Source organism: Betta splendens, chromosome 19, assembly GCF_900634795.4.
Source record: "Betta splendens chromosome 19, fBetSpl5.4, whole genome shotgun sequence".
NCBI lineage: Eukaryota > Metazoa > Chordata > Actinopteri > Anabantiformes > Osphronemidae > Betta > Betta splendens.
In genome coordinates this window covers 11,877,136-11,897,712 of record NC_040898.2, presented here as the reverse complement: position 1 = coordinate 11,897,712, position 20,577 = coordinate 11,877,136, and the positions used below count along the sequence as shown (strand labels likewise).

At 47.5% G+C, this 20,577-nt stretch overlaps 1 protein-coding gene across 2 annotated transcripts; it reads left to right on the top strand.

Moving 5' to 3' along the window:
• The first annotated feature begins 1,374 nt into the window (after window positions 1-1,374).
• LOC114845676 (disks large homolog 5-like) lies at window positions 1,375-20,134 on the top strand. Of its 2 annotated transcripts, XM_055504275.1 has the most exons (34): window positions 1,375-2,091; window positions 4,760-4,828; window positions 5,320-5,488; window positions 5,754-5,897; window positions 6,744-6,927; window positions 7,778-8,034; window positions 8,124-8,436; window positions 8,521-8,751; window positions 9,378-9,562; window positions 9,680-9,805; window positions 10,044-10,176; window positions 10,277-10,401; window positions 10,498-10,673; window positions 10,796-10,899; window positions 10,990-11,082; window positions 11,291-12,226; window positions 12,316-12,439; window positions 12,516-12,651; window positions 12,892-13,013; window positions 13,555-13,638; window positions 13,726-13,885; window positions 14,150-14,197; window positions 14,702-14,864; window positions 14,954-15,087; window positions 15,200-15,364; window positions 15,459-15,642; window positions 15,812-15,960; window positions 16,081-16,251; window positions 16,332-16,525; window positions 16,598-16,741; window positions 16,856-16,983; window positions 17,098-17,207; window positions 18,384-18,493; window positions 19,199-20,134. In XM_055504275.1, exons 1-34 carry the CDS (start codon window positions 1,797-1,799, stop codon window positions 19,300-19,302), a joined length of 5,970 nt encoding a protein of 1,989 aa, XP_055360250.1. In that variant the 5' UTR covers window positions 1,375-1,796; the 3' UTR covers window positions 19,303-20,134. The 2 variants fall into 2 exon arrangements, with proteins under 2 accessions (XP_055360250.1, XP_028989821.1); XM_029133988.3 differs by lacking the exon at window positions 14,150-14,197 and having other exon boundaries at window positions 1,377-2,091.
• The last annotated feature ends 443 nt before the right edge of the window (window positions 20,135-20,577 follow it).

Genomic DNA, 20,577 nt, shown 5'->3' with positions numbered 1-20,577 from the left:
CACACTTCCCATCACAAACATGCAGCTTTCACTTCTTCTCTTCAATTACAGATTACAAGATGATGAGTTGTTTGAATGATTTGCTCCAATAAACTAATTGTAAAATACTAGTTTTATATGATTGTGAATCTACAATATTTGAAAAGGAAAAAATGATGCATTTTAAGCAACACTGTTTCATTAAGGGTCATGACAAATTAAATGAATGATCCAATTTAGTGTAACAGTGTATCTACTACAGTGATCAGCCCACATTTTAACCTTAATTCATCAGCTCAGTGTTAATGCTGTTAGTTCAAGCAAGCATTGACCAAACTGCATGCTTGTGGTGGATTTTCTCTACTTGTACCAATGATGAATCTGAGGCTAAGTGACATTTGGTTGCCAGAGACTTAATCCTGCTTTAAACTTCATGAGCGCATATAAGCAAATTACAAACCCGAGGATTAGATGAACAACGTATAATGAGATCTAGAAGTAGAAGATATCACTGCCCCTCCTGCAGAGCTGCAGCTATGGTTCATTGTCTGATATCTGACAAAATAGGAGAGTAAAACAGGTCCAACCTGTTTTACTTTTTATGTGTTTTGTAGCTTGCATGCTTCAAACTGAGGACACCGCCAGAAGACAAGGAACTGTAATTGCGACTTACCAACTGCACGGGTTTGAGGTTTTTGTGCATCTACATTTTAAAGTTGTGCAGTGGTTTTAAGAATTTCTACGCTTCCTAACCGTTGCAACTCATTTCATGGAAGCTAAATTGATTTTCCCTGCAAGGTTAATAAACCGGTTTAGTTGTTATATAACACCTCACAGTGTAAAAGCACTTTCAGAATCAGACTCTTTGACACTAAGGTGAGGAAGTCCAGGTGAGAGTCAGAATCCTGATTCCTAAGCATCTTAATAATATACAGTCATGTAATTATGGTCAAAAAGGACCCACGAAGAATCACATGTTCAGAAGGCCTGCTTCTATTTTAAGGTCTATATAAGTTTCTGCCTTTGGGTCATTTGTTTTGTTGGTTATATATGTGTGGAGTGGGGAACTGTTAGTGGAGCAGATTGTTAGGAAACAACCCAGATGATAAACCAGCAACTATACACTTAGGAGATATGTTAAAATAAAGAGTTGTATATACTATATGACTTAATAGGAACAATAGACATTGTCTACCACGGTATCCCATACAATAAAAAAAAAATAAATACATATATATATATATATATATATATATATAATGAGATTAAAGCGTATTTAAAAACATGTACAGGGAATTGTGGGAGATTGAAGTAATATTCTGAGGGTTGTGTATATTATAAAGTGGCAGCGAGGAGCCAGGTGTGTCCGAGCTCGAAGCCCCGCCCACTTTTACCTTAAATGTCCATTGCTCGGAAATATGATTGGCACAGGCTGCAGCGACTCGGACGGTGAGCGATGGCGGAGTTTGTAGTCCCACGCAGCGGGCTCCTGGGGAGTTTCTACACTTTCCAACATGTCGAGACAACTTGGTTCTAGGACGACGGGCGGCGCGCGGCGCACGCGGGGCTGAGGCGCTTATTCTTTTCAGGAAGGACGGGGCGAAGCGGCGGCTCTGGGAAAATGTGTTGTCATCCTCGCGCAGTCAACAGCCTTGGGCAACAAATATGGCTACTTGTGTATCCTTCGGTTCCGGCTGGAAAACCGTCCCGCTTGGACCGTGCGGGGTAGTTTCGACAAGTCCGGAGTGATTCAGAAGCCGGGTTTGCGCCGCAGCCGCTTCGGGGCGAGAGAACGGGGAAACGGAGCGCCGCTGTAGATGGAGCCCCGACACAAGGAGTTGTTGGAGAAGTGCTACCAGAACTTGGTGGAGTCGCTAACGGATGCCGACCGAGTTGTGGACGTGTTGGCTCGTTGCGGGACTCTGAGCCAGGCCGAGCGCGTGGAACTGGGTCACGACTGCACCAACTCGGAGAAAGTGGACCTCCTCCTGAAGATACTGATCGGCAAAGACAGGGACTACTTCGCGGAGTTCTGCGCGGCTCTGGAGGCGACGCACCCTCACCTGCAGCCCGTGCTGGCGGACGGTACCGGTCCGGTGGACCACACAAGCGGTGAGAAGCAGTGGCGTGGATGGCGTTGGTGCATGGGTAACAAATCACCATGTATGGAAGCGGCTGCTGTACAGTGATGCACGGTGGAGGGTTCTGGCTCGGGTGCTCTTTGTTTTGGTTGCGATCCAAACTGCTTCGATCCTCCTCTGATGATCTAACCACCATCAGAGGTTATTGACCCTGTGACAACGTGATGAAGTGTATGACTTTTCCTCCGGGCAAGAAAGCTGCGCGGTCACGTGACCTCCCCATGCTTAATTTACACTGACACCACCGTGCCGGATTTCTTCGCCGTGTCACTAAAAGCACAGCTTGACAGCCGTCTGTGACAGTAGTTAATGGGCCTAAAGAGCCTGAATCAATGTAGTGATAGACAGAGCTGCCCAATGTGTGTGTTTGTTGATGAGGGGGGGGTCAACAACCCTCTGTGAAAGTCAAATAGATGGATGGAAAATGAAATGAGCCTTCTACTCTGGACGTTTTCTAGAATAAGTGCATTCATGCACGTTGTCGTTAGTTTTGGTTCATGGAGCTGATTCAAATTGTAGTTTATGATGAAATAGCCCAACTCTTCATAATTTGCATCGTAAAACGTATTGATATTCCTTTAAAGACTAAATCTGTCATTCATCTGCAGCTCTGCATATAATAAGACATTTGCATTGCTAGTTAGCCTGATTGCTCGTTGAGCTCATATCACCCTCAGTGAGCTGAGTGGTGCTCTCTTAATTATGCATTTATTCTGTCCTCATAATTCATAACTCAAAGCTGTGGAGTGTTTTTCTAAGCTGCTTCATTTTCGCGCTGCATTTCACAATTGTGCACTGGCTGAAAACCTGCCTACCGATAGGCTTTAGCTGCCGGAGAGGATCCGGACGGGGACGCGCTCCGGGCCCGACCCGTAACCGCTCCGCAGCACACGGGGGCCGAGCTGCTCTGCGCTGCCGCGCAGACGTGTTCGGCGGCTGCGCAGTCGAAACAATGGCCTCTGCCCGTTACAGGCCAGCTTTTTAGGTACGTAATAGACACCAGCGGCGCCTTGATCTCATCGCTCCCCAGTCACCTGGAGTCCCAGAGGAGGAGAGAGCTGGATCAGCGAAAACAAACCAACACTAATGAGCTTTTGAGTTTAGCTTGTCAACAACAGCCGTGATAAATTAATTTAATACAACCTTTAAAATATAAGATGCATATGCAAGTACACTTTATACAGCAGTAACTATAATTATATACTGTACCACATCAGGGGTGTGTGTCATCAGCTGAGACCTCACATAATAATTGATGTTGGACAGGGGACAAGGTTCAGTATATCTAGATTCTGTGTTCAGGTTTTTAGCAGTCTTCACTGATGACGGGTCCAAATGAAATAAATTGTGGTTTCCGCCAATGAACGACTTTTTATGGGCTTCTCCTGTAGCCGAGGAATCGAAGCGTGGATCCGGGCCACGTGACCTCCGCAGAGCAGAGCAGAGCAGTGAGCGAGCTATGCTACAGTGAACCTTGCCCCTTCAGACATTCTGCTCAAACAGAGTCATGGGAAACTTTAAGCTAGAGCGTGAACAAAGAGAGCTTGATCCATGGGATGCCACGGCTCTTGAGGCACATCGGTCTCTCTCTCTCTCTTTTTTTTATTTCTCCTTTCAGCCCTTCGCTGGGAAAAAGACGGGCGAGCCGTGTTAGCTGGGCTCCTTCCAGTCTTAATCAAACTCCTGGTCCCCTTTAAGTAGTGGGAACCCGGCCAGCCAGGGCTTGATTTAGAGCGCCGGGACGTCTGTAAATAGAGCCGTTTGTCATGCTGCCGCTCCGAGTCGAGTGCTGGACTTTATAGCGGGGTGGAAGTTTCTGATTCAACTTGGAGTCGGGATGAGCGGCTTATAGCCGAGCCGGAGCCCAGTGTAGGTGGCATCTTGAGCGTGGACACCCACCACCTCTTATCGCCGCGCGCGAAAGTGAACGCGCGTGGAGCTGATTTTCAGTTTCACACGAGTGAACGCAGACAGTTCTGATAATCTCTTAATCGTTTAAGTCACGCACAGATGCCAAACATTTGGTGGTTTCACAGTCACAAACATGAGGATTTGTGTTGTTTTTTTTTTTGGTAACATTGTTGTAAGTTAAGGTTTTTGGGCGTTTTCACATTGTATAAATTAATTTAAATCAATTGAGGACATCAAATTGCGTAACAGACCCGCTTCAAGTCCCGGTACTGCGTTAGTACCTCCTGTTTGGACAGTCCAATAAACCCCTCTCCGCAGCAGCTCGTCGTCTTCCTCTACTTATCTGGTTGTCTGGAGACGGCGCTTGTGTACAGTCAATTCTGAATCGAGCGTTTCACAGGGGATTGTGCGACGCTTTCAGAGGAGATAAAAGCAGACACTCTGTGGTTCCAGCCTCTTTGGGGCCTTGGCTGGTTGGTATTCCAGTTCCCCGGCCAACTGATAATTAGCTACACTCCTCTGTCAGCCCACAGGCTCGTCATCCCAAGTCGGGGAAACCCCACCTTTTTATGCCTCCAGCTGGCCTTTTTTCAGTGAAGGCCGCTGAGTGTAACCCGAGCTGCACGGCCTTGATGTACCATACAATGCTGCAGATAATCATCTCACTGTAATGCCGACATGGTCGAGTACACTTCAAGCTGACTTTAATGCTTTTGTTCCTCTCGCAGGATCCACTTACAGCGTCTTGTCCACCATGCCCTCCGACTCGGAAAGCAGCAGCTCTCTCAGCAGCTTAGGTGAGTGTGGCGTTCGCGGCGGTGTTCAGGTGCGGACGCGTCCAAAGCGCTCTGGTCTTTTTCGAAGGAGGCGCCTTCCGAGGAGCCGGCCTCGCTTTCATGAAGAAGTCGGTCGCTGGTTGTTGCCTGTTTAGACTCCGAGCACATGCAAGTAATTATACAGATGTGAGAAGGATTTAGAAGGAGCACACACGCTACACACAGACGTGGTTCATTCAGTTGCTCAGGGAGGCAGCTAAGGGGGGGGGGGGGGTGATATTCACATGCCATGTTAATGAGTAAATCAGTGTTTATTGACCTAGTTTAATATTAAGCGGGGTCCATTTTTAGAAATGCAAGTAATAATTACAAATGGTACAGTTTGATAAGCTGCTTTCTACACTATTTTGAACTATATGCAGTCGGATCTAAAGGTTTGCTAGCTAGCACCGCGCATCACCGGAGCTTTGTGAGTGGCCTGTGCCACCAGTGACAGTGCTGATCCCGCACAGGTACGCCCACCCAAGCCTCCTCTCCCCCGCCCGCTCACATGGACAACCGCCAGGTGAACAAGGAGATGGAGACGGTGCTGTTCCAGCTCCAGCACGTGACCCGCGAGAGGGACGAGCTCCGCAAACATCTGGCCCTCGCCTCACCTGGAACTACCTTCGATGACTGCAGGTACTGTTCTCGCCTCGCGCGCGCCTAGCATGTTTTCCATAGCAAACATTTGCAGTAAGGTGCAGAGATACACTGGTGAATAGAGACTTGTTCAGCCTCTAGAAGCAACACAATTACAACGGAGCTAAAGTCTATGATGCTGCTAAATTATTTTGGGTTACTCTCATGTCTGTAAACCAAAGCTTGCAATATTTATGCCTTGTACCGCTGGCTTTTTGGATGCATCCTCATCTTGTTCCGCTTATTGTGTCTCACCGTGACATAGACCCAACTCGAAAGCAGGTCACGACTATGAGCGTTTGAAGCTGCAGTGCATGAAGGCAATGGCGGACCTGCAGTCCCTGCAGAACCAGCACAGCACCACCCTGAAGAGGTGCGAGGAGGCCGTGAAGAAAGCGGACTTCTACCAGTGAGTGCAAAGCCTTCCACGGGGCCTTTTGTAAATTTTTTAACAGTGGCGCACTTGTGTTGTATGCATTCATGCTCAGCCTGCAGGGTTTGAGCCGGTATTCAGCTCCTCCTGACATATTCACAGCAGATTGCATAGACCAGATTTTATTTTTGTGAGAGTAATAGGGATGAAGCCTTTATACCAGTTCGAAAGCTGGTGAGTTAAGCCATGAAAAAAATCCTCGCAAGCCTTCATCAATTTAATTTCATCTTCGTGATTGTTTTAGGAAAGTTTTTTTTTTCCCTCATTGTCGTCTAAGCAGCATAAATCCTGAATTATCTTTCGGAGGTTAAGAGCAGAGGCTGAATTACCTCTCTGTAGGCAGTGCCCTTCCTCAAGAGTTCATGCCACAGCATGCCCTGTAATCATCATCTGAAGCCTGTGTGGACGGCACGGCATCTGTGCCATGAGGATAATGCTACAAGCATTTGTTGTCCTGTGAAATAAGCTGTGGCCAAGCTGACGGAGGGGAGGTTGGTCCGTTTGTCATTTAATGATGCCGTACTCTCTCCATAGAGTAGGGACCCGACATCTGGCCCCGATGCAAACGGACAGATGAGGGATTATTACCATGTTTAAGCCTCTTCTTCTGTTTGCACACCAGACAAAGTCTTAATTTATTACTGTGCCGCCTGGCTCTGCACCTCTAAATGGGAAGTAACTTGCCCATCAGTTAAACACATGTTCACTTGTAAACATAAATGAGCACGGGACATAGTTTGCCTTGCCACAAGTGCTGTAGCGGTGATGGTAAACATGTCTGGCAGCGCCCTCGAAGTCCTTACACCTGCGGTGTCTCCCCAGCACGCTCCACAGCCATCTGGCGAGTGAACACGCCCAGCTGAAAGACAAGCTCGAGGCGCTGAGACAGGACAACATCCAGCTGGTCAGGGAGCACAACCACGTGAAGCAGGCCTGCGAGGAGCTGAGGCGGCTGCACGAGGACGGCCAGCGGGAGGTGGCAGACATGAGGATGCTGCACCAGCAGGTACCTGTGGAACCAGCGCTCCTCGCTATAGTCAAGTATATGCACAGATTAGAATAGAGATAAACTGAGATGCAAATTCAAATGTCCTGTAGTCAATTAGGTCCTGACAGACTAAAACCAATGTCTTTTTGCTTTTTTTAAGTGACCATTACTTCTGAGAAAAGGGAACAAACAAGACTGACGTGGCCTCTATTGCTCAAACTGTTCTTTCAATTAGACCAATGACCCAACCTGTCTTTTACTCTTTGTCGAGTGGACATGTATTCACTGCGGTCAGAAGTCCGGCTCATAAAATGCTGTACTGTATCTTATGCAACTAAGGATTATCTTACATGGCTCTTCCATGCACAAACGCATGCTTTATTGTGTCCTAGAGCTTGTGCCGTCATCAGGTGAATTACTGTTCAGCCTCAGTCAAATTAGCAGAGTGATGCCATGGAGACCTTCTCCATTGTGACATGCCCTCGTTTATTTCATTGCGATACTGTATGTTTAAGACGCGACATGTGGGAGTTTAACTGGTCTGGACCTGATGATGCTCTTCTGTTTTTGTTTCATGCTCTGGGAAAATTTAGGGTAACAGAGTCTGATTAGAGGATTACGATCCCAAGATGTTAAATGCTTAAAGTGAAGTGGAGACAATATAAATCTCTGTGCTATGCACTATGTCTTGCACAGCTCACAGTAGGGAGCTTAAGCTTTAGTGGTAAATACTAAAGCTTAAGCCTACACTTTCACCATCACATTGTTCAGCAGCATTCCTATTCTGATTTATTATGTAGACCACAAATGGTTTTGTAAGTGGTTCTCATTAATATAGCAGGAAAAACACGAGTTGTTTCGTTTCCAGGTGATGAGAGAATGCTCCTCGGATGTCCTCAATAAGCTGTACGACACCGCCGTGGACAAGCTGGAGGCCATGAAGGGTGATTACGAGGCTCTGAGGAAACACTACAACGAGAAGACCGCTAGTCACAATGCCGACCTGAGTCGCCTTGACCAGGCTGAGGAGGAGAATCACCGGCTGCAGAAACAAATGGACATGCTGCTGAAGCAGAGAGACGCTGCCGTCCACTATCAGCAGCAGTGTTCCTCATCTATAAGAAGGTACAGGTGGAAATAACACAGAATGCAATTCACACAAACAGGGCTAATACGAAGTAAAACTTCCTGCCCTGTCTGATGTTGTGTTCCAGGTTCGACAACATACAACAAGAGCTGTCCAAGGCTGCGTCCCAGAACAAGGAGCTGCAGCGGGAGATGGAGCGGCTGCAGTCGGAGGTGACGCGGCTCAAGACGCAGCAGTTCAAAGCGGTGAAGGACTGCGAGAAAGCCAGGGACGAGCGCGACTCTGTGATCAGCGAGTACCGCCTCATCATGAGCGAGCGGGACCAGGTGATCAAAGAGGTGGACCGGCTCCAGACCGGGCTGGAGACGGCGGAGGCCAGGCTGAAGAACAGTTCCTCAGAGAGGAGGGTGGCGAGCGAAGAGCTGGAGGCTCTCCGACAGGTAACGGATGAAGCAGCGGTGCCTTCAAGTCGTGTAACGCGAATCGGCCAAACCTGACGTCTGTTGTAATCTCCACCGTTGAAGGAGCTGGCCTCGGCGCTGGTGGACCGGGACCGGGCCATCTGCGAGAAGAACGAGCTGCTGGAGAAATACTGCCACGAGGTTCAGCACAAGGCCGAGGCCCAGAAGGAGCTGAGCCAGGCCTGCAAGGATATCGAGACGGCACGCGAGGAGCGGGACGTGGCCCGCAAGGAGAGGACGGAGGCCATCATCCAGAGGGACCAGCTGCTGAGAGAGTATTACCAGGCCAGACAGGTAGCCAGACAGACAGAGATTTATCATTACCAACGGAGGGATTGATTTATTCCTCCGACCATAATCCCTTCATCCCATCCTGTATAGCAGCAGAGCAGCGGTAGTAGTAAATGTTTGTCTTCTGCAGCTGGCCGGTTTCCCCACATTGATTTCTGGTGAGAAATGTGTGCATCACCGATCACACTACATGCTGGGGATTGTCAGATTCATTACTATGAAAGGCTGGTGATTTCTGCATTAGGAAATTACCACTAATTACGGCGAACAGGCTCCCAGCGACTTTGAAGTGCGCAACAATGCTGCACTGTGTCGTAAATAAAGGGTAAATCTAGTTAATCCTAATGGAATATATTTAGCTATGGACCTAATTAATGCTCTCACTGCAGTATACGTTATTTAAAGAGAAAAAGGTCACGTGGACAGAAATGCCAGTACGTTCATTATGCTAAATCTGACTCATTTCAAACCCTAAAAGCACTGAATGCAGCCTGATTTTTGTCTCAAACCACCTTTTACTGGATAAAAATGAGTTATTACATAAACCTGCAAAGTAGCCGTGGACAACAATCACACCAGTTCAATTAAAGCTTTCTGTTCAGCAATCTGTTTTCCTCCGACACCTTCAGAAACAGGACTCGGCCACGCTGGACATGGAGCGGGCGAGCAAGGAGATCGATATGTTGAGGAAGCAGTATGAAGCCATCTCCCAGGAGCTGAAGGAGGCGCTGCAGGAAGCGGAGGTGGCCAAGTGTCGCCGCGACTGGGCCTTTCAGGAGCGGGACAAGATCGTGGCGGAGAGGGAGAGTATTCGGTGAGACGGCGCCGAAAAGACGCCTGGCGAGTGAAAATGTGCCGTTTGCATTGCGCGTCAACACAGAGGTTCGGCCCGAAATAGCTTTTGTTTGCGTTCTGTGTGCTTCCGTGTCAGAACTCTGTGCGACAACCTGAGGCGAGAGCGAGACAGAGCCGTGAGTGATCTGGCAGACGCTCTGAGGAATCTGGATGACACGAGGAAGCAGAAGAATGATGCTGCACGGGAACTCAAAGAACTGAAGTAAGAAATGCCTTCACAGTTTGTTTTTTATTTATTTTTTGATTTGTGATGTTTTTTTGCTCTATTTTTAAGCCTGAAACTTGAGCATTTGTCTTTTATTTCTGCTTTTGTCTGCTGATGTTGATCTCGTACCACATCTTTGGTGCCACCCAGTGGAATAATTGTGTCAGTGACCGATTAAGGACCTGGTGACTGAAAAGGGATTATTTGACCTCCACACATTTCATGTTTACTGCAGGGAAAAAATGGAGGACCAGTTGGAAAAGGAAGCGAGGTTTCGTCAGCTCATGGCTCACAGTTCACACGATTCAGCCATCGACACTGACTCAATGGAGTGGGAGACGGAAGTTGTTGAGTTTGAGAAGCACAGAGTAAGAACTGATGTCAATTCAGTCTAGTCCATGTCATTTAAATGAACAGTGATGTCTGATATGGTATTCCAGAGTAGAGAGTGTATTTTTCTCCTTTTAGGACATGGATTTGAAAGCTCTTGGGTTTGATATCGCAGAAGGGGTAAATGATCCCTATTTACCAGGTGACTGTGGGATATTTATTAGTAAGGTGGATAAAGGAAGTGTTGCTGAAGGACGATTAAGGTAAATGTCGAAACCTTTACTGCAAATCAGATGTGTTCAAGTTTACAGCAGTTCAGTGCAGCCTTATTCGATGATCTTCCTCTTTTCTCTGTGCAGAGTGAATGATTGGTTGTTGAAAATTAATGACGTGGACCTGACCAACAAGGACAGGAAGCAGGTGATCATGGCAGTGCTGAGTGGGGAGGGAGTGATCAATATGGTGGTTCGCAGGAGGAAGTCACTGGGAGGACGCATCATCACGCCCATCCAGATAAATCTGGCCGGACACAAAGGTCACGTTTCAGGATTTAATTAGGCCAAAAGATTTACTATAAATCACTAATTAATAAATTAACTTGATGTATTTGGTGGAGGTTTGAGTAATTAAACGTGAATTCTCTATTTCACCTCTCAGACAGTGGCATAGGCCTGGAAAGTGGAGTGTTTGTTGCCTCTTTGGCCTCAGGAAGTCCAGCTGCCAGAGACTGTGCTCTTACTGTTGGGGACAGGCTGTTGGCTGTAAGAATGCTGCTCAGAAACACAAGGCATCTAAAACATGTCACATTTATTGTTACATTACAACTGTCTTTTCTCTGTTCTTTACTATAGATCAATGGAATTACACTTGATGACAAGTCGCTCTCAGAATGCGAGTCTCTGCTGCGAAGCTGCTGTGATTCTCTCAGCATCTCCCTCATGAAGGTGAATTCTCTCCTGCAACAAAAGAATATTTTTAATTGAACTGTTTACTCCTGCTACTATTAAAGTGTCTATTTTTAAGAATTATGTTTTACCTCATTTTTAACATGAGGAATATTTTGAGTTAATTGAATTGGGGTGAACCCTTTGTCCCATGGGTTTTATTCTCAGTAATGGTAAATTTCTCAGACATTTTCCTCCTCTTTGACAGTTCCTCCCGCAGAGCTTCTCTGGCCAGAGTTTATCTGAAGGACTGAAAGACTCAGAAAAGGCCTCTCGCCTCCACTCCTCTGAAATCTACAGCAGAAACTGCAGGAACTCCAAGCACAGCTGCCCCAAACACAACTGCTCCACGCAAACGGACTTCTGCAGCTGTGACCTGGGGGACGGAGGGGAGGAGGAGTGCAAGGACACGCGTGACTCCCGCCACAAGCCCTTCTCCAGCCGCTCCCTGCACTCCCGCTCTCTCACCATCTCCCACGCGCCCTTGGAGCCTCGCCCGGACTCGTGCTACAGGAGGCATGAGCTCCACCAGCGCCCCTTCGCCTTCACCCCTGTGCCGTCCGACTGCAGCGCTCCACAGGCTGTGGATCAGGGTCAGAGCATCCCAGTAAAGGCCAGTGGAGGCACGTGGCCGAAGGTTATAGCGGGAGCTTCTCTAGCGGACTACACCCAGCTGTCTATATACAAAAGGCCCAAACAGAGGAAGTCCATCTTTGATGTGACTGCTTTTAAGAGACCCGACGTGCCCCCGAAGCTGGACTACATGTCCCAGTTACCCAAGCATTTGCCACCCAGCTTAGTGTCCGAGTCCTCTCAGGCTCCGCCCACCCCACCAGCCAGGAGCGACTCGTTCCGGTTCAAACACCGACAGCAGAACAGCTCGGCCTCGGACTCCACCATCACCACCGGCACTCCCCCGGCCTCTCCGGCCCAAGCCACCGGCCCCCGCTCCGACGCAGAGCCCGGTGCCCAGCTCTATTACGCCGACGCCACTCCAGGACAGGGCAAGGAGTCTACAAAACCTGGCGAGGGAGAGAGGAGTCGGCACCGAGCGGAAGGGCAGGAAAGGAGGCGGTACCGGCCCAAATCGGCACCGGCGCTGCGGCGGAATGTGACCCCTTTACACATCCCAGCTCCTATGCAGGTAAAGCGCTCGATGTTCTGACTGATGGCGTGTTTCATTAATGTGAGAAGCAGTTGTCAGCCATATTAGCTGTTTGTTTGCCTTTTTAGGTACAGAGTTTCTGCAAGGACGATCACTCCCCGGAACCGGTCGACCTGTTGCGCTTCTCTCCCATGCGGACCAACCGGTACAGCATGTCCTTTGCACCCCCCAGCTACAGCAGCGTCCCAGCGCGTAGGTCCCCTGTTTATCCACAATGCTTTTGACGCTTGCTGTAGAGTGGGGTGTGCTCATAGCTGTGCTCCTCCAGACCCAGGATTATCCCCGTGTCCCGCCATGACCACCGTGATGAGAAACCCCATCTACACGGCCTGGAGCCACGAGATCCAGAGCAGCAACTGCCCCCCGGCTCCCAGTTCAGGAGTCCATTCACATTCACCCACAAGGTGCCAACATTATCTGACTTTATATAGCTTTGACTGGTTTTCTTGACTAATGTGGAAATAAGGACAAAACATTTTTACCACATTCATCATTGAGATTTAATAAAACTGGTGCATTAGTTATAAAACCGTGTTTATCCTGCCCCAGATCTCATGAACAGATGGCAAGTAGTAAATTATATTTTGCATGGACGTGAATAATTGACTGCCGGGGGACTTGCTGAGTCCTTCCTCCACTTTTAGCCCTCAGCATCAAGGTCGCCTCAGCCTGGACCTCGGCCACAAGCGCACTGGAGATTTGACGGAGACGAGCTGCAGCCACCCCCCACAGAGCAACAACTCCCTGCCACGAAACAGCAGACCTGGTGTGTATGGGGTCACCGTAACAGAGCGGTCCTATAAAGTGTCTCTTGGAATGAGTGATGGCTGAACTATAAACGTATGTAAGCATCTGGTTTTATTAACAATGCAATGAATCAACACACAATTTTATTACTGATCATTTCTTTTCTTTAGCTTTTCGAGTATTTTTACAATAATGACTCAGACGTTACAGTCGTCCACTAATAGAATGGAACCTCAGCTCCTACTGAGTACTGTTATTGTACATAAATCATACGTGATTAAATAAGCATTGGGACTGTCGTGCAGCAGCCAAATAGACCATGAGATGAGATGCATCACAATCTGTCTGACTGGGCTCGGGCTTCGACAGTGACTGACTGAGCCACATTTGCTTTGTGGTAATTAATCAGCGCAATCTATCGCTGTGTCAGGGGAAAAACAGCTTCCCGCCCTCCGTAAGCAATTTCCCTGGCAGAAACTCCGTATCTGGACGGGATGATAACTTTTAAAATGAAAAATTATGACTAACACTTTCACTTTCCCCACTGCGGTGCGTTCTAGGCGCCTCTAGTACTTTGCAGCTCAGGACGGGGCGGATTAAAATGCCCCCGACTCGTTATCCTCGCTCCGCTGGATCCGACAGAGGTGCGGTTAAATTGGGCGATTTCACCTTTTATATCCAGGTTTGCAGCAACATGTGTGACTTCAGGTCTCGCTCCCTTGCCACTCCAGGCTCCCTCTCGCATTCGGAGTGCAGCAGCCCGACACCCCCCATGTCCCCCGTCCACCTGGACGCCTCGTCGTTTACCAGCAGCCAATCGCACAGCTCGTTTTCCACTCAGCCCAGGATATCAGTCAGCCCCGCTCCAGCTGGAGACAGGCGGAAGGATGGGTAAGCCGGCCCCTCGTCTGGCCCATTATAGTTCCATTATTCAGCAGTGTGTGAGATGCCTTTTACACCATTCACTCTAATTATGTCTACATTATTGTGATGAAGTGCGTGTAAGGCAGTAAACAAAGCCGCGAGCATCCATCTCGGGTCGTTGGAACACTGACAACCCATCTGCTCTTTTGTCCTCATGTCTTCCCTCTTTGCTGCTCCTCCCGGTGTTCATCTCCTTCTCATACGCGTCTCTTATAACCCTTTCTCTATCAGACTCCCACTGACAGTAAATCCCAGGTTCTTCTCTTTAAGAAGCTTGAGGTTTGTGCTGGGCTCGTAGCACACACGACACATGCACCGCCTGCGAGGCTGAGCACAGACTCTGAAGACCTTTTTGTACACACTTGACATAAAATATTATATTCTAGGCCTAGGCTGAATGTTTAACAGCCTTAATAATGTAAGCTAATGGATGTGTATCCCCTAAGTCTTGGTGCCTGCTTGTTATTTATTCAGATTGGTTTTGAATTTTGTATGATTGCATGACTTGGGTCGGCTGTTAAATGCATCATCTCACAGGGTTCCATTGCTGAGACTATTCAAAGACTCGTGACGCTGGAAGCAAAAATAACTGGAAGCGAAGCACAGAGCTACTCTGCATTTAAAAAAAAAAAAAAAAAGAAACCTGCAGGCTACAGCTTCTCCTCTTATTCGTCATAAAGTTTGAACCAACAAAGTTGCACGTGTCACCCAGCCTGTTGCATCTTGCCAGCAACTTCATTGTTTATGTGTTTACCGTGTTTTTTTTTTTTTTTCTGCTCTAAGGCCGTACTTGGAGGAGCCACGCAACGTGACGGTGCAGAAAGGAGCAGAACCACTGGGCATCTCCATTGTGAGTGGAGAGCATGGCGGAGTGTTTGTGTCCAAAGTGACGGCAGGCAGCATCGCTCACCAGGCTCATCTAGAGTTTGGAGACCAACTCCTTGAGGTACAGTAGCACCTGCACCCAACAGGCTGCTAGTGGTTTAGATGTGCTTTTGAATGAATGAAGTTTTTATTTATTTATTTTTTTTTTAGTTTAATGGGATCAACCTTCGCAATGCCACCGAGCAGCAGGCGCGGCTGGTGATCGGACAGCAATGTGACACCGTCACCATTTTGGCTCAGTATAATCCCCACATGTTTCAGCTGGGCAACCACTCGCGTTCAGGGTAAGAAATGCGGGGACAAAAGGACGTACGCTTCTGTCTGTTTCAAATAAATCCCGACCAAAGGAAAACATGAATGAAACATGCGGCAACACTTTCTCTTCGTTCTGCTCAGTTCCCGGATGGAGTCCATCAGCAACCAACCAACACCTCAAGCCAGTGGCGCCACTACTCCAGACAACCACTCCATGGCTGACTCGCTGAGTGAGCAGGATGAGGGCACCATCACGCCACCGTCCCATCAAACGACCCCCGCCTCCACCCCCCAGAACTCCTTCAGGTAGGACTCCTGGTTTAAGTTGCCCTTCGCATGTGACCCTCAAGTCATATTTAGCATTAAGGTGGACAAGGTCACACTTTTCTTTTTGCTTCAGGCTTCCTGGTTCCAGTTCACGCAGGGCCGCAGAGCCTCGGCTGGTGAGACTGAAGAGGGTCCAGGGGGAGCTGGGAGTCCAGATCTGTGGAGGAAACCTTTACGGCGTCTTCGTGGAGAGTCTGGATGATGACAGTCCTGCTAAGAATCCTGATGGCCTGCTGCCTGGAGACCTGATATTGGAGGTATCCACAGTCACAGTTAGTGAATATTTCAAAAGACACGATTTGGGAATGGCAGTTTGTGGAAAAGACTCTATTTAACACACATTCACTGTATATATTTCTGTTGAATTTTTTGTCCTTTTGTATGTTTACTGTAAACGATGAGTCATTCCTTGTTGTTCTCGAACAGTACAATGGTGTCGGCATGAGGAACAAAACTAAGGAGGAGGCGTATCTGGAAATGTTGAAACCAGCTGAAACAATCACATTCAAAGTCCAGAACCGTGTGGACGACCTTGATGCTGTCAAAGAGACCCACGGAGATGGATTTTTTATAAGGTGCCCAACTGTTCGCCAGATCAGTCGGTCCAACCCAGATGGCTCATAGTAGTGTTCCAGCGTCGGTCATCGTAACCCCAGGCACATTTAACTAAACCCTCTCTTGTCCACGTCTGTCAGAGCGCTCTACGACCGGGTGGCAGAGGTGGAGCAGGAGCTGAGCTTTAAGAAAGATGACATCCTCTACGTCGAGGACACGCTACCGAGCGGCTGCTTCGGATACTGGCTGGCCTGGCAACTAGACGAGAACGCACAGCAGATGAAGACGGGACAGATTCCCAGCAAATATGTGTAAGTCCAGCCTATGCATGCGTGCATGAACCTACAGGTACAGTTGAGCTTTTGTGAGTAAAATAATAAATCTCTAAAAGGATGGACCAGGAGTTCTGTAGGAGACACTGCGTGGCCGATATGAAGGACGATAATGGCACAAATAAGACGCTGTCTGCGGCTGCACGGAGGTCCTTCTTCCGCCGGAGGCTGAAGCACAAACGCAGCGGGTCCAAGGATGGGAAGGATCTGGCTCTGGACGCCATTAGCACAGACTCCTTTCCGATCACAGAAGGTGAGGAGACCTCTTCCAGAAATCAGAAAGAGCCTAAAATGAGTAAGTGTGTGTTTTGGATTTTGTGCTCAGACGGCGTGAGCCTGATGTACCAGCGGGTTCAGAAAGTGGAGTGCCCGTCCCACAGACCAGTGCTGATCCTGGGCCCGTTGGCGGAAGCCAGTAAGGACATGCTGGTGACGGAGGCTCCCACGGAGTTCTGCCGCTGTCTGCCGGGTGAGCACAACACAAATGCAGTCACGAAAGAATGAAATCTGTGATGTAAACGCGACGGAGGGGACTTTCACGTGGAGTCTAACCAAAATAACACACAGGATGTTTTCCTTCCAGAGATCATGAAGGCCTCCCAGCAGGCCATCGAGCGCGGAGTAAAGGACTGTGTATTCATCGACTACAAACGAAGGAGTGGACATTTTGATGTGACAACTGTCGCGTCAATAAAGGACTTCACAGAGAAGGTACATTCTGGGACTAGTGTGGTTGTGGATATGAATAGAAATTGGTCAATTGGGGAAAATGAGTTAAGTGTCATCCATTCTCTTTGAATCTCTCCCCGTTGTTTTCTTTTCCAGGACTGTCACTGTTTGCTTGACATTTCCCCTCACGCCATCGAGCGTCTTCACAGCGTTCACATCTTTCCGATCGTCATATTCATTCGCTACAAAAATGCCAAGCAGATAAAGTAAGTAATCCCACCTTCTTCCTCCTTTAGTTCTACTTTGATCTCTTGCCTGGAGACGTGTCTATCGCGGCTTTTGTTTTGGTGCCGCCTTGAACATTCTATTGAGAAAATCGCTCATCCACGTCGTTTGTTACTCAAGGCCGTCTTATGAACCTAAACACAAAAGCCCGGAGAAATAGGACAGATGCTATTAAATTCATAAATAACCACATGACGTTGTGGAACCACAAAGATAGAAGGTTGTTTGGATTAAAATTTACTACCAATTCCAGCCTGGATAATATTTTGGTCAATACGATACAGTAGATGTTAAAATGAGTCAAAAAAACAAATTTAATGATCTTTTTAAAAAAACTACAATTTCACTCAGAAAATTGCAAGTTTCGCAACATCCATTATCGTATTTATCCTGCGGATGCAACAGAAGCTCATTGGTCATCTTGATTGGACTCATTCGATCAGATATCGCAGCCCGCTCTCGTCCACCGCTTTTTGATAGGATCACGGCGATCTCTCAGATCTCTCTGCTTTTCTCGTTTTGTAATCGCGAGGCGAGATTACAGTCGCCGGGGCCTCGGTGCGGCGCTCCACGCTCATGGACGCGTGCTCGGAGCTGGCACGGACCAGCTTCCTCGGCCCTCGTGCGCGCGCACACGCCCACGCGTACGATCCACAAGGCCGTGCGGCGGGCGGACGTGGTGCAGATTGATTCCTGCTAAGCCCTCGTCATCAGCTGAGTGCCAGCTGTCCAGGCAGAGCTCAAAGGGCCCGTGGCTCCGCGGCGTGGGCGGCAAAAGCACTCGCTGCCCCCGAAAGCTGCATCGGGCACACAAACACGCATGCATTCTACCACTGACGCACGCTCCTGCGTCTCTTCCGTCCTCTGGGAGGCACCAGCACACCAGGATGTTGACTGGATACTGGGTGTGATTCTGGGTTAGGTCAGAGGCTCCCAGTGGACGCAGGCCCTGCAGACGTCTCAAGGCTGTGTTCGGTTTAAAGATGATGTTTTAATTCTGTAGCTTATCAATAGTAGGTACTTTATGATATGATTGATGCCAAACCAACATGACGTTCAGAAAAGCATATGTGGAGCTGTCAGCTGCTGTGGCGGGTGTTGATCTGTCTGTTTGTGGGATGCGCGGATGCTGACGGGTGCTAACATTGTCTCCTCAGAGAGCAGAAGGATCCTTTGTACCTACGGGATAAACTCTCACAGAAACATTCCAAGGAGCAGTTTGAGGCGGCTCAGAAAATAGAGCAGGAGTACAGCAGCTTCTTCACAGGTGGGTGGGCAGGATTTTTCATTTTGGACACCGTAAAGCTAGCGTGAAAACAGGAACACAAGCTGATTGATGAGGAACTTAATTGTGCTTCATTAAACTTTATAGTAATTTTCCGATATTATCTATTAATACCTTTATGACAAATACCTATGACCCCTAAACTCCTCAAAACCTTGTGAAGTGATCTAAACAGGTGTCTGGACCACAGATTTAATGTATGATTAAACATTAAAATGCATCAGACACTGTCTAGTGTCTAAGTTGGATGGAGGTTGTCTGGGGTTTTTGGAGCAGTGCGTCTCTGTGGTCTTCCACAAACCAGAGGTAAAGTCTTGGTATCTGGAGCAGCAGCCGTACTGTCCAGCTGACGAATGGCTCTATTAAAGGAGGCGGTTTGAGGAGAAGGGCTGTGGAAAGGATCACACACCGCTGCTGATCCCTTCCAGCTGAAAGAGGCGTCTGTCTGAGCCGCCGTGATAACTAATCAAACTGTTATGAGTGGTTTGTATCAGTGGTGTGAGGTGGAGCGGATGTGTTACTGTCCCAATATCCTGAACTCAACAGTCCTGTTGCCCATAAATAAAATAAGAATAAAAATGCTAAACACCAAACAATTAAAAGACGCATACTTTTTAAAGCTTGTCCACAAAGCATGTTTGGGCTCCATCTTGATAAACGCTCCCTCCCACCCTCACTGTGTTGCAGGCGTTGTCCAGGGAGGCAGCGTCTCCCACCTTTGCACTCAGATCATGAGCATCGTGGAGCAGGAGCAGAATAAAGTACTGTGGATTCCAGAAGGATTGCACTAGAAACCGAGCCCTCGCCTCATGACCACGGAGGGACTCTCTTTATTAAGGCGTACAGTATGAAATGGTACATTTAACCTGTATCGCAAACACTCTTCCACAAATAGCAATATCACTACAAATGATTGTGTAGCGTTCTCACGGCAGTAGAGGCGTACTGTAGCACAGCTAGATTTGTTTACACTAGTATTTAATACTTGAATGCTTCGCTGTCCCTTTTTATCTAGTTGCAGTCTTTAAAAGCCAATTTTTGAACACGATCGACTGCGTCTGTGAATCGGAGGACCACTGTGTTCCCTTCTCTTTGTACAGTTCCATGATATTTTATTTATCGTATTAATTCAGAAATGACGGTTATGAAAGACTTTTCAATGATTGCAGTTGTTCAGTTCATGAAAAGGCTATTTTCAGGTATTTTCTATTTATAGAAGGGTCAGATTAGCTTCCTTCACATTGTTTTATTTTTCTCCGCTGATATAATTTCACAACCTGAATGATACAAAGCAACGTTGAACATGTTTAGGTTTTCTTGGATTTATTAACATATGGTTTCTATGATAGATCCTAAAGCATGTACGCTGGTGTTGCCACGGTTCTCATGTGTAATCGTTTTGCCAATACTGCTCTGCGGTACTGTTTTTTTTTGTTTTTTTTTACTTTATTTAAGAAGGGATGCTTTATTTTCAGTTTATACTTGATACATTCACCTCTAATTAGTTGGCTACGCCAACATTTCATCTTTAAAGCTGGATGAAACACTTTTTTTGTGAGGTTTTCTCCTAATGAAGGTCAATATTTCTATATGAAAAATAAACTATCACATCACTCAGTGGAAGCCGAGTTCTTCGTGTTTTCTGTTCAAACATGAGGTGATGCTGCGGGCTGGACGTCAACGCTTCAGTGCGCGCTTTGTCCACTAGGGGGACTAAACCCCCACTGTGGGGCTCGGGCGGGTAACGTGTTTTTCTTTATACTTTTAATATCACACCTGCTTTTTCCAAACATGTTGACAGGTTTATGTAAATATTGTCATAGTTTTAATGCAAACTGACAATTGATCTAAAGTTGCAGTAGCTGGATATGAAGCTCATACTTTTTAAAAGCCTGAGACGCGTTATGGGAAATAAGACTTAATATTCAATGTACTCTGGTAAAACACCACACGTCTTTTTTCACAAGATGACGCTATCGGACCTCGTTTATAAAAAAAAACAGTATTTTTAACGTATATTTTATTTAGATGTCACCGTGGAAAATGTGAAAAACACTATGAATCTC

Coding starts and splice junctions, on each gene's coding strand:
- LOC114845676 (XM_055504275.1), top strand. CDS start 1,797: ATGGAGCCCCGACACAAGGAGTTGTTGGAGAAGTGCTACCAGAACTTG. Junction 8,437..8,520: donor AGCTGGAGGCTCTCCGACAG/GTAACGGATGAA, acceptor CCACCGTTGAAG/GAGCTGGCCTCGGCGCTGGT. Junction 10,674..10,795: donor AAATCTGGCCGGACACAAAG/GTCACGTTTCAG, acceptor TTCACCTCTCAG/ACAGTGGCATAGGCCTGGAA.